This window comes from Hippocampus guttulatus, chromosome 13 (assembly GCF_054856545.1).
Source record: "Hippocampus guttulatus isolate MCC_2025c chromosome 13, RoL_Hgut_1.0, whole genome shotgun sequence".
NCBI lineage: Eukaryota > Metazoa > Chordata > Actinopteri > Syngnathiformes > Syngnathidae > Hippocampus > Hippocampus guttulatus.
In genome coordinates, this window is record NC_141273.1 from 13,473,271 (window position 1) to 13,486,445 (window position 13,175).

The following is a 13,175-nucleotide window of genomic DNA, read 5'->3' on the forward strand; positions in this document are numbered from 1 at the left end:
TTCCTGATAAATATTACATTTGAGAATATGAATTAAGTAAAACATTTCACCTGTTTTTAGCTTTCTTGGGGGCGGCCATTTTGTCACTTTCTGTCGAATGAACGTGACATCACAGTTGCGCGGGGCTCAGGTAACGATCACCTGTTCCTGGAATTTGAACATTAACTGAGCCCTGAGCAACTCTGATGCCTCCTGAGGTGGATAAAAACAGGTGGATTTCCTCCTTAATTCATATTCCACAAACACAATATTAATCAGAATGATGTATTTGGAGTAGCGGTGCGGCAAAGAACAGATTATTGTCAAGAAGATGTTGGACTTCACTTCCCTTTTAACATTTAACAGCTACGTACACTGTGTAGCAGATACCTGCCTAGTCAAACTAAAAATACTTAAAAGTAACATTCAGGTCGATGATACCTATTATGTTTTTTATTTCCAACTAGCTTGCCATGAATTACTCATATGTTTTTGCTAACACTTGCCTGACTGTCCCTTCACATTTCTGACAGAACTTCTGGACAATGTCTGTGACATTTTCAAAAAAAAAAAAAAAAAAAAAATGTTGAAAGCAACTGTAATTTACTTCCCCTGCAGCTCATCCATCAGCACGACCTCTGCGCTGTTTTGCTTTTTGTTTTGTCACGTTTTGCCAACACAATTTCCTCAGTGGAGGAAAGTTGCAGAGAGGATGCAGGAATAAGGAGGAGGTGAAGCTACGTTAGATGGATGTAACTGGGGATGAGGGGGGGAAGGACTTCAATGTTATAAATAACACTGATGAGGTGAGCTCGCATTGATCCAAAGTGCAGTTGAGGGGCGGCGGCCCTCCTACCACTCAATCGTCAAACCTACTCGAGGTAGTCTGTTGCGCATTTGGATGGAGCAGAGAGGAAAATACAGCAAAGGCAAGAACAGAAGGCGGATTCCAGAGACAAACCACTCCAATTAAGACTGATGGGAGACAATGATTGAGTGGGCGAATGGAAACTCACGCATTTCGCCCTCCAGATCCTGAAGGAACCTGTCCAGGATGATGCGAGCCATCAGCGCAGGAGACAAATCCACCTAGAAAATTAGAGAATTAGCCTTAATTAAAAAAATAAGTCTTAATGTATGGTATGAATACACAATTATTTCTTTTTGGCAAGGGGATCAAATTCCAAATTGTGTTAATTAGAAAAAGTAAGTTTTACCCATAGCAAATAATGAATGTGATATAATTCTATCCTGTTCCTGCTATCAAACCATGACTAACTCAACAACATAAAGAATCCGGTTGCCTTGATTGGATCTTTGTGGATTAGTTTGACCTGGATGTCTAAATTGACATTCAAGTTGTGTGATGATTCAATATCAGTATTTATCACAATTGAAACGAGATTGATGTCATTAGAAAAGGCCTTTGATATAATGTTAGATATTTAAAAAAAAAAAATCTGCACACAAATCACAAGCCCCGGAATCATGCGGAAGTTGTATGTTCTACAAAAAAGAAAAACAAATGTTCTAATTTATTTTGGTGCTCTGTGATCTGCACTCTCACCAGATTTGTGATGTCACAAGTTTCTTTTAATTTTTTGTTTTGTTTATGTGATGGCCTACAATATTCCACCACAGTGGTTGACAACTTAACTCCAGGCTTGTTTTCACTGGAGCTTCATTTGATTTTTATTTTATTTTATTTTATTTTGTTCTTGTTCTTTGACCCATGCGCAAGTCCTCGAAAGGTTTGGTGCAAACTGGTTGTGTACATTTTGCAGCATCAAACTAGCTGACAGACATTTCAAGGCGCTTGACAGAAGTAGTATAATTTGCAAGATGCAATCTGTCCACGATTGTTTTTAGTAAAAATGAGCGATCAAGTGCTGGACACAATGATAGGCACTAAAATTGTTTTGGAAACCATTTAATTCAATTAACTCAAACAACATCAACTACAAGACGACACATTAAGGCGTTCCAAAACCTTTTTGCTTCAGAGCAAATTAAGCCTTTATTTGAGGACTGTGGCAGAAGTAAAAACAACTAATATTTTAATATTGTTTTCATAATAGGGAACTAAAAAGCCTTTTAGCTCATCTTATTGACTCTTCACAAGAGTCTCTCCTTTTAACGTCAGTTGCATTTGTCAGTGTCACCCTACTATGACTTCAAGAAGGCAACATAAAAAAGGCCACTCTCAATAAAGAGCATAGCGATTAGATTTTCCGACTACATTTTGCTTCTTTGTCACACCCAGACCTTATCTCTCAGCTTATTGGCCTGCTTTCCATTTGCACCTTTGGATAGCAAGAGGATCATAGATTCCCGGTAAAGCAGCAGCATCCCCCCTCAAGACAGAATGCATGCGTTATAGCACTTTACCAGTCATCTTTGATCTGTGGTAAATAATTTTTGTGCATTATATTCCAGAGTTCATTCTTTCCCAGGGCTAATGAGTGTGGAAGTCTCGAACACAATAACGTTGCGTGACCCATGGTCGACCTACAATTCTCCTATTTCAAAACACAATTTCCCAGAGAGATTAATTACATTTGCAATAATGAGTTCCAGGGCCCAAACCTTGCCCTCACAGAACCTTTATTAACTGAAAAGGAAATTCCTCGGTTACCGTTTTAACATTATTATGTCATGTATAAGTAGGAAGTTAACCACTTTAATATGACTTAAAAAAAACACAAAATACCCATCATCTATCACTTTATTTTAATGTTAAGGACAAATAGGGAAGGTTGGTAATCATAGTCATGCAAAAGTATCAATTCAAATCCACAACAAATGTAATTTAAAACATAAACACACCAACAACGCTTCATACTTTGATCCCAAGTCACCTGTGGCAGCTAGCAAGTCGCCAGCTAGCGCAATAAGCTAACGTAGCAGTCTTACATACTTACTCGATGCGCCAGGACTTTTCAAGTCTATATTTGCTGTTGAAAAAAAGGGGGGGAACTATCAAAAGTGGGAATGAACCGAAATCAAATGCGCATCAGTGCCTAAAAAAAGTCTAAAAATCAAATGTTGGCTGAAATGAGGTCTAGTGAGGCGCGTTGCTATCCAGACCACATATACAATGTCAGCTGTGCGTCCCCTCGTGAATATTTTGCTCCAACAAGCTTGAAGACGTTCGTGACTTAAGGTTAAGGCGTATTGGCATCTATTCTAAAGCCTTTATGTTTAACTGACCTTTACATAAAACGTCTATATTGAGCATAAAACGGCAATATTCACTGGGGACAACTAGGGGCGAAAAGGGTCCGGTAGCGGTTTTCATCATTGTTAATCATTTCTCGCCATTGGAGATATATTGTCTCATAAAGGAATGAAACTACATCAATTAGTGGTCTGAGAGAGCATGAGTGCTTGGTTTAAATGTTAAGTAGCATATTAAAATGACAGTTAAATGGTTCATAGACAGTTATCTCGGAGCCGGAATCAGTCCTTTAAAAAGAGGAAGAAAAAACCTTGTGTCAATTAAATGGAGAATGAATAATGACAGTTAGCTTTGAGGCGCCACTGATGCATGTGAGCTCCTCTGATTTTAGATTAAGAAACACTTCAGTGCCATTGACTGGTCTAAGGACGCAATAAAAATTCTAATGTGGATTTAAATGGGCAAACTCAGGCTGGAGTGACGTGGGGGCAATGTGCGGAAATGACAAATAAATAAAAGGAAGTGACATCTGGTTTCACAAACTCAGTGATGATTTTTTTTGCTTTGGGTGGACTAAGTGGAAGCACAAAATGCAAAAAAATGATGAAGTGCACATATCAAGTGCACTTGAAAGTATATTCCATATTTCTTCAAATCCTCCGAATAATGTAGTAAACTAAAGACTTATGACCATCTCCTTCAAAAAGATTCTCATCAGTGGGAAAAACATGTAATAACTGTAATTATCTCAGTTCAAAGACGTGAGTTGCCCACTGAGCTCATTTGGATCATGTTGCAAACTAAAACAGCTGCGGTGAAGCATGTAAACATGTTTTCCTATTATTTTACAACCCCTTAAAGTGAATTTAGTCGTTTGTTTCAAAATACCTTTTACAGGTTTGAAGATAATTACTGAAAACCTCTGAGATGGTGTCACGGCTTTAGAGTGCCTTGTTGTTAACCATGAGTGTGTAGATGTCACAGTGATGAAGGTAAAAGCGCCATGAGGTAGGGCATTTTTATTTTGGGTGTGGACTGTGGATTTGGGCAGATGTTGCCACTCTAGAGCTCCTCCTTGGAGCAGTGTGGCCGACCCATATTCCAGCCACCGGGGGCTTTCAACAGTATATTTTTGCAGCCCAAACATGAAGTTATATGTCATCATAAGAAAGACGCTAAACAGGGTAACAAACTTTTTCCAAGTTGTAAAAGAGGTGTTTGATGGACAGTTGGAACGGGCGTGGTTTTCAGTGCATTCAGCAGACACGCTCACAGCATCTGAGAGCAGAGATAGTGGCTATTTTGAAGCCTCATTTTATATGCGTGGAGATGTTTTTTCTTAAATCATTTGGCAGGGATGTTACCAACTCTCCTCTGTCGTGTGTCAAATTTACAAGACATTTATTTTCATTTTACAGGGACTTTAAAGTGTGCTGGGGTCTTGCTGCATTTTCTAAAAACGTTCCCATCCGTGTTCTTTGTGGATATGGCATCTTTATTCAGACATATGGTCGCTCCGCAGTGATGCGTGTATCCATGTTTGTTTTGGAAACAACTTGTAACTTATTTGTTCCACCAAATCTGCTTTGTGTCATGCGATTTCTCCGCACCGGTCTAGAGTCACCCCCTTGGTCGCCGTTAGTGGAATGCAGTCTGTATTATTTTTTACATATGTCATTGTTTAGGTTTCGTAAATACCCATGACTTAACCTAACGCACAACCAGCGACATCATGTCAAATCAAACAAGCAATGAAGTGATAGAAGGAGGAATTAACGGCTGACCCTTCGCTCCTCACCTGTCTGCAGTTTGCACTTTGCCCGGGCCGGGGCAATTTGGGGAAAATTGCACGATAAAACACAACAAAGTATTTTCACATCTGCTTGATGGAGGTGAGAGCTAATTACATTAAATAATTGATAATGGCGTGGACCATTTCAGCAATTTTCATAATGACTAACAGACAAGGGAGAAAATCAAAAACCGCTGCCAACCTCTATCTAGGCATTCATACAAAAGGACATCAATGAAGGAGCTGGAGGGGTGGTGGGGAGTGGGGGTGGAGCTTAAACCATTACCTCATTGGCCAACTCCAGCAAGACAGGAGCAGAGGGATGCGCCGTGGCCTCGCTCAGATACCTTCATTACAACAAAAGAAGAACAAAAGCATTGACAACAAATGTGAAGCAGACAGAAGAGGGGAGCAGCGCAGGCTAGCCGAGACATGCTAATGTCCCTGATGACTTTGCCCTGGGTGGCATATGGCAGGCTCGATGTGGTTAAAGCAGCACGGCTCAGAGTGCTTCCAATCCAACCCCCCAAACCCCCAAAGCCAGACATGAATAAAGTGGCGAGTTAACCGCTGCCGCCCAAAAAGGCAGTTTTCCCTCCCCAGCTCGAGAACAGCTTGAGATTCACTATTCACATACTTACAGGTATGGTAAAACGTACGCTGATAGCTTTCAGTTTTAACTGTGCTCCGTAAACGTGTCTCTTCAGAGGTGCCATTTTTGGGATGTTGTTTTGCACAAATGCATGTACTACATACGAGATCCTAGATACAGCTACTGGATGCATGCCTTCAGTGTCCCCTTTCATGCCCACCCTTCCCACTTCAACGTCCGCAAGCTGTCCTCAGTTACGTCCGCCTTTCTTCAATACAAACAGAGTGTCGGCACAACATCAGGCAGTCAAGCGGAACCTTCATCAAAGTCACACAACAACATTCACAGATTTTGGAACTGGGTCCATACACAAGGCGACGTGCATTCTTAGGCGCACCGTCCATTTTGGAGAAAATTGAAGAGTTTTAGGAGCGCCTTTCGGTCATACAAATACAGTACATGTACTGTTTTTCTTAAGACGGTGCATTACTTTTAGTACGGAATAGGCAGCGGTCTGGATTGACTCCCGAGTACTCGATGAATGGAGTCCATTTCCCCGTGGCCAACAGGGCAATGACATAAAGCAGAAGCACCGTACCTTTGGTAGTGGCTTTCAATGACATCAGGTGCGTGGTGCCTCGAAATTGTCCTTTTGATTCGTTTCTGTGGTGCGAATGGGAGAAAGATGTCATTAGAAACCACTAAAAACACTACTACTATTTGTAATACTATGGTACATCAAATTAGGAATAGTATTTTACCTATTTGTTTTTTTATTGAATATTCCAGCGGTTACCCTAATTTCTTTACATTTTTTCAAAACACACTGAGATTCAAAACATACTACGGTGGTCTTCAAATAAGCGAATGAATCAGGCGGTGTAAAGCGCTTTCGACACTGTATTTTGTAGATCAAGTGCTATAAAAGTGCAGTTCATTTACCATTTTAATCAAATTGGATGTTTCATTGGCTGGACTATGAAACATTTCTTGGGAAAAGTATGATAAGGAACAGATTCAAGTGCACATTTTTTTCAGTTTTATATACTGTAAATGGCGACGCCCAATGATGCAACAAAAATATTTTCTCCGGGTACTCCCAACTTCCTCCCACGTTCCAAAAACATGTATGTTACATTAATTTAATACTTTAAATTGCCCAGGTGAGAAAGTGAATGATTGTCTATGCGTGCACAGCAATTGGCCAGTGATTAATCCAGGATGTATCTTGCCTCTTGCCCAAAGTTAGCTATAGCCCACCCGTAAATAGGAAATGGATGAATGGATGGATTTTGTTGAATGTTGACAGTTTGACCCTGGAATGGATTATTTATATTTCCATTATTTCCCGTGCGGGGGGGGGGGGGGGGGGGGGATCTTTTGAATCCAAACAAATTGACTTTGGAAGTTCAACTGCATAATATGCCATTTCAGCTGGAAATCCCGACTGCTACTTCCAAGAAGATGTTAATTCACACTCCATTCAATTTGTCACAAAGTGAAGGATTTAAGTTTTCCCCGTCCAAGTGAATAAAATAAAGCCTGACGTACTTAGCCTTGGCGTCTCTTTCGTACTCGTTCTTATGAATGAGCATGAGGGATCTTAGGTCAAAGCGATTTATTTTCAATAAGTTTTTCCCGGAGAGGGTGATGGCGCGGTCAAAGTATGCAAAGGTAGCCTTGTACAGACCCCACCTCTACCCTCTTCTCCTGATCGAACAATGATGCTATTCCCACGTTCCTCAAGCTGACATTTCCATGCAAACGCCTCGCTGAGGAGCAGGACAAAGGTTAGGAGAGGAAAAAGCATTGTTTAAAAAAAACAACTAATTTAAAAACTGCTAGACAAGAGGGGGGAAAAAAATGTAATTCCACCGAGACAGCCCTAGTGACTGACACCCGTCAGCCGGATGATAAATGACTCCATTTTCTGCCCGTGTAGCCTTCTGCCACTGGCGGCGGCGGCCATTTATCATCATCGGCTGTCAAGCATGGAAAGCGGCAGTGACAGTGCGAGTCAGCAAACATTTAGCACACGCAGCCGCACTAGACGGGGAAATTATTATTGTCAGAATAATAATGGTTTAGCATAATTTATTACAGGTCCGCCAAATAAGCAGGGGCTAGATGTTATTAGACAGATGGATGGGGAGTCTTGGCAGCCATCCACCGAGGCTCGGGCAGGCAAGTGGCGTCGACGTGAGGAAGAGGAGGTGGGTGATATAAACGAGTGTAAATTGGCAAGGTGCAGGTGGGGGGGATATGGCGAAGGGGGGGGTTACTGTTTGAGGGGCATCTTCCAAACCAATCAGAGAGCTGGCAGTTCAATTACAAAGAAATAAAGGGACATTCATCATTCAATTAGGCACCTGTCAGGGCTCACAAAGGAAGAAAAGTTCGAACCTGGTACTCCAGGGAGAAGATGCTCAGAAGAGTGGACTGCGAGTGACTGGAACAAATAAAAGAAGGACAAAGTTAATTACCAGAAAGCACTGCACACATTGACAAAGGAAGAGAGGATGGGTGTGTTGCGGTGGTTGGGTGTATGTGTGTGTGTGTGTGTGTGTGGGGGGGGGGGGGGGGGAGCATCAAAGCATGGCCCAGATGCCCCGTAATCAAAAGGAACATGAAAACGAGTGTGGCAAAGTTGTTCCAGATGATCACCTCTGACAGAGAAGACATCAGGAGCTTGAGTGAGGAGTTTGATGTCACTTTCATACATACCGTCGCAACACTTTGATTCATCTAGTGGAATTTAATGACATTTGGGTGGGGGTGTGGGGTGTGGCAATTTACAGACAATGGTAGAATGGTCATGATATGGGCTCACTTTTCGGACTGGCATGTGGAACTCACTGCGTGACGATGAAACCACTAACCACCCCCGCTCCCCCGCCCCTCATCCCCCAAAGCAACTGGCGGGCTTTGAAAATGGAAACTCGCACTGCAGGAAGCACAGTGGCTCCCAGGAGTCCGTTCATTCCAAAAAGCTTGCCATAAGCTACATTCATCCCCGGCCCCCGGTCAATGTCAAACACCTGGCAAAGACAACCAACGTGGGGAAACAAGCAGCAGCGAGAGGGACTGCCTTCAATATCCCCCTGCTTGTACAGAACAGAACACCACATTGCAACCCAGAAAAATGTAGGAATGTTCTTCAAACTAAAAAAAATGAATTATCCATGTATTTGATAATCGATTGAGTGTCGTCGATTCATCGTCACACCTCCACAAAAAGTGTAAAAAGAACTCGGCAACAGAGACTCTCCATGCTTCACTTTGCATCCATCGGTTTATATTAGAGGTCTCTACAATAAAAGAAGCTTTATTACTCATAGAGTGTGAAACAATTCAAGGACAGTTCGATTTTAAAATGGAATGATTTGGTTAGATTGAGCTGGATTGTGATTCGATTCGATATCGTGAGACTCATTTTGAGAGCGTATGATGCAATGAGGCTCTTGTTGGCATTTTACATGCATGACTGAACTTGACAGCTCTTTAAAAGCGCAATTTCTTTCGAAGAAATCCCTCAACTAAAAGACGATACGTATCTTGATATATTTCAAAGTGGAACGATTTGATTGATTCACTCGTACCTTTTAAGTGAGAACCGATTTTCCGATTCAACCCATTTTTTGTTACACGCTTAGTATACAGGATATGAAATTATAAATACAGAATAGTTAAGTGTTATTGTAAAACACAGCTGGTAACAGCCATCTCATTTCATGCCTGCAAAAAAAAAAAAAAATCACATTTTTCTAAAAACATTGTATTCCTGGCAGTAAAACGCACCAAAGGTTGACTATGCATGAAAAGTAGCTGCACAACCTTGCACACTGCCCGGCAGTTACTGTAAATCTCCGGTTTAGTTGCATCTCGTCAAACCTTAGCAATGTCTTTATCTGAATAAAACATATACCGGTACATACAAAGCACGGAATGGACAAAACCTCAAGTCAGCTTGAATTTCAGTTGCAAGTCATAAATAAACTGAAGATTCCAACAGTGATAACTCATTACAGAGGCGACATTGTCCAAAAATAAAGCTACACAAGTTTCAAGTAATAGACAAAATCTCAGCAACTCTGAGAACAACAGCGGAAAAAAAACAACACTTCTGCTTCAGCATCAATTTACAATGATGCTTGGGGACGAAGGAGGCCGCCGCAATTAAGAGGGGTGGGGGGACCATTAAATGGTCAACTGTCAACATGTGGACACTTAAGGGAGGGGTGGAAAAAATGTCTTCCACACTTCAACCTTGCACCTGAGCATTTCAACAACATTACAGCCTGATGGTTGGCATGGGACCGTCACGATCCCTCCTGCTGGAACAGACATCTGTTAGGTTTTAAATGGATTACTCCATAATGAGCATGATTACAGTCTAATTGCTAAATCTATACCCTGTTAACTTTAAAGGGACATAAACTGCTCTTAATATCTAAGAAAATAGATCGGCTTCAAAAACCCCTAAGATCTTTGGGAGCTTTTGTTTTTATTTCTTGAGTCGGGCCATTTTGAGCTCTTATCAAAACGCCACCAAAAAAAAAAAAAGGGAACAACAAACCGACTTGGTTGATGTTCTATTTTGAAACGATATTAATAAAACAGGGCATTATGAGAGATGACTGCCAAGATGTGGACCCAAACCCAAGAGCGGTTTAATGGCGTCAGTTTTACAGTGAAATACCACTTTTCCCATTCGCGAGTGCATTAGAAGCGAGTTACTTTAAAATTAATGTATCAGGAAGTTGGTCTCCCCTGGGAACTATATGCTTGCAAGATATTAAAATGTGAGGCAATGAGCAAGCCCCCGTCTGGGACCGAGCCTGCCTCGCAGTAGCAATTCCGTCTTAACTGATGCTCCGACTTGTCCTGTGATGCAATGCAGCACATGGGGTAGGACGATTGACGACATTTTGGAGAAAATATACAGTCCCTATAAAAGACTCAATGAAGGATCTTGGGGCCTGAGTCAAATTTTTATTTATTTATTTATTTATTTATTTTAAACTGTCATATTTCCATCCCGAGCATGATGACAATCAAATTATACCTCAAATCAGCATGTTACTATTTGGAGACTTTTTTGTTTTTTTTTTATTCCGCGAACGAATCTTCAACTGTCCATCTACCCCATTAAAAGCAAGATTCTTGGTTTTGTATTCAATCAAACAATGGTCATTTGGACATTAAACATATTTTAATTGACTTTTGTTGGAACAAAGATTCAATTCCAACACCGCACCCCCTTCCTCATGCTCTACTTCTTAAATGTCATTTAGAACACGAAAAAACAGAAGGCTGGGAAACACTAGAGTGGCTGAGGAATTGTTCCTTTTCAACCTCATTATCTCCCCCCTACAATGGAAGATGGGGGCAGTAATATGCACTGAGGCGCCCCAAAATAGTCAAACAAGTCGATGAGATTAAAAATAATTAGCGCATTCTAGTTTCTCATTCCACTGCTTTGCGCTTTCGGCTCGGTTAAGTTTGGCTATCCGCTGCTTGGGGAAAATGACGAATTCTAGTTGCGAGCGCAGAACTGTATTTTTATTTTAAAAAAAATTATAATGCGCGCTGAATAAAACACAGCATCGGACCCTCCAGCTAAGAATATCAATTAAATTCTCCGATGCCAATTGACAAATAATTAATTATAAACAACGTCGGCAATTTAGGTAATGAAAGCCACCTGGCTAATGACATTGGTATCATATGCCGTGGCGGCGCTTAGCATTTGGTGGATCTGCATGCATGCGAGGTGTTGCGTGGTGAGACACTTCGGGGCATGGAACTGGCTAATTTGGATAAAGAACATCTCTGATTTATCTCCCTTCATTGATGATTGTGGGAAGAAGGAAAAGGTTGTTTAATTTTTTTTTGTTGTACTTGATATTGACATCAGTTAAAATTAAAAGCATGTGGCCATGCCGACAACGTTCACTCTTCTACGTGTCGACAGCTAGATACGCGAAAGCTGCTAATTACGCACGCTGATAGGCCAAACGCTCACATCTGTTTCTCAGCACAGCGTTTCGAGAACAACAGTACTTTTTTTTTCCCCCTCTGTGTTAATGTACAGTATGCACACGCAAGCATTTGAAACGGACTGGATAGAAACATACAAATGTAGCTGTCGTGCAGCTTCAGATAAATACTCGCACAGCTACCTGAAATGTGTTTCAATGCCCCTCTATGGTGAAGGACAATGCTAACGCAATCGCTAGTGTTTGTCTCACCTAGTCGAAAGGTTATTTTCATCAATACGTATTTCCTGCGTGTTTTATTTGGTGGAATGACTCCACAAAGATAGTTTCTACCCTAAACCGTGTCCTTATAAACAGTTACCGCTTACATCGGTGTTTTTAGCTCAATGAGTTGAAAAGGCAACGCAGTCTATCGAATGTACTTGGACAACATCCCCGATATGAAGAGGAAGTCGTCATTGCTGTTCTTCCTCATCACGTAATTGATTGCATCTATTATTCATGAATTCCTCAGTCTGACATACAGTAAATGTTGTAAACTCAGCACAGCTTCTCCTTGTTCGACCGTTGCTCCCCTCTGTTTAAAAAAATGCATTGGAGAAAGCTTCTAAACATGTCATTGTCCTGGCTGCTCATGAAAATATTGTATCAATAATATTAAGCGGCAAGCCAGGTTCAAATTTGATGGCGATCAGGTAAATTGCTTGCGAGTTCATTTTTTTAATCAAATTCCATCACAAAAAGTATTTATTTATTTTTTACAACACAAAAAGATCTGTTTTCTTTGAATTTAAGTGCTCTACTTGTCAGAGAATATCTTATTAAATTCTGCTCCCATCCGGCTCATTAAGTACATATGTTTGTCATGTCAGCAAAATGTGCCGGGGATGCAAAGTGTGCATACAAAATGGCTTTTGCATGATGTCATTCATGCTTCTGATTTTAATTTTTCTTACTTGTCGGGTATCGACACAGCCTTCGTTGATGAAAATCATTCTGAAGAGAATCTGCCTATTATTTTAAATCGACAAGTCAAAGGTAGTGTAAAAGGCAATGTTTTAACCAGTGAGTAAAGAAGAAAAAAAAACACACTGAAGGCACAATAAATAATCAATGAGCAAGTCCCTCGGCTTCGTCTTGAGTCGAGATATTACCATCAAAAACAAAGTGTCTGGAGTGAGGAAATCACCATATCAATGGCACATGCCACAACAAGCCTGCCCTTTGCTTTTGCCTCCAAAGATCACGCTGGATAAACCCCCACCAATAACAGAGAAATTAACAAATGCTTGACATTTGCTCAACATCCATTATTCTGACACTTCTCGGTGAATTTCAAAAGGCTGAGCGCATGCTTAATCAACATTCATATTCCCACAGCGATCCGCTGCGCCATATTGTGGCCCGCCTCGGTGCCAATGAAAACGGCACATTAGGGCCCAATTCCAAAAGAACGTACGGCGGGGTGGGGGGACTCCTCGCAGGGGAGCAGTGTGTGTGTGTGTGTGTGTGTGTGCATATAAGTGTAAAAGAAATAGTGAAGAGGAAAAAAAAATGTCTGCGCTTCCTTTCGGGACGACATATGATGAGTGGGCTGAATGGCGTTTTACATAAGGGGAAAAAAGGGGTGGGGCT

At 41.2% G+C, this 13,175-nt stretch overlaps 1 protein-coding gene across 1 annotated transcript in view; it reads right to left on the bottom strand.

Annotated features, from left to right (window-relative positions):
* cdin1 (CDAN1 interacting nuclease 1) overlaps nucleotides 1-13,175 on the bottom strand; it is a 58,208-nt gene that overhangs the window by 39,943 nt on the left and 5,090 nt on the right. The window contains exons 3-6 of the mRNA XM_086127522.1: nucleotides 7,945-7,990; nucleotides 6,140-6,204; nucleotides 5,236-5,296; nucleotides 996-1,068 (exon numbers count right to left, since the gene is read on the bottom strand). Coding sequence (XP_085983648.1) covers nucleotides 996-1,068; nucleotides 5,236-5,296; nucleotides 6,140-6,204; nucleotides 7,945-7,990 — 245 coding nt within the window. The remainder of the gene's footprint in view (nucleotides 1-995; nucleotides 1,069-5,235; nucleotides 5,297-6,139; nucleotides 6,205-7,944; nucleotides 7,991-13,175) is intronic.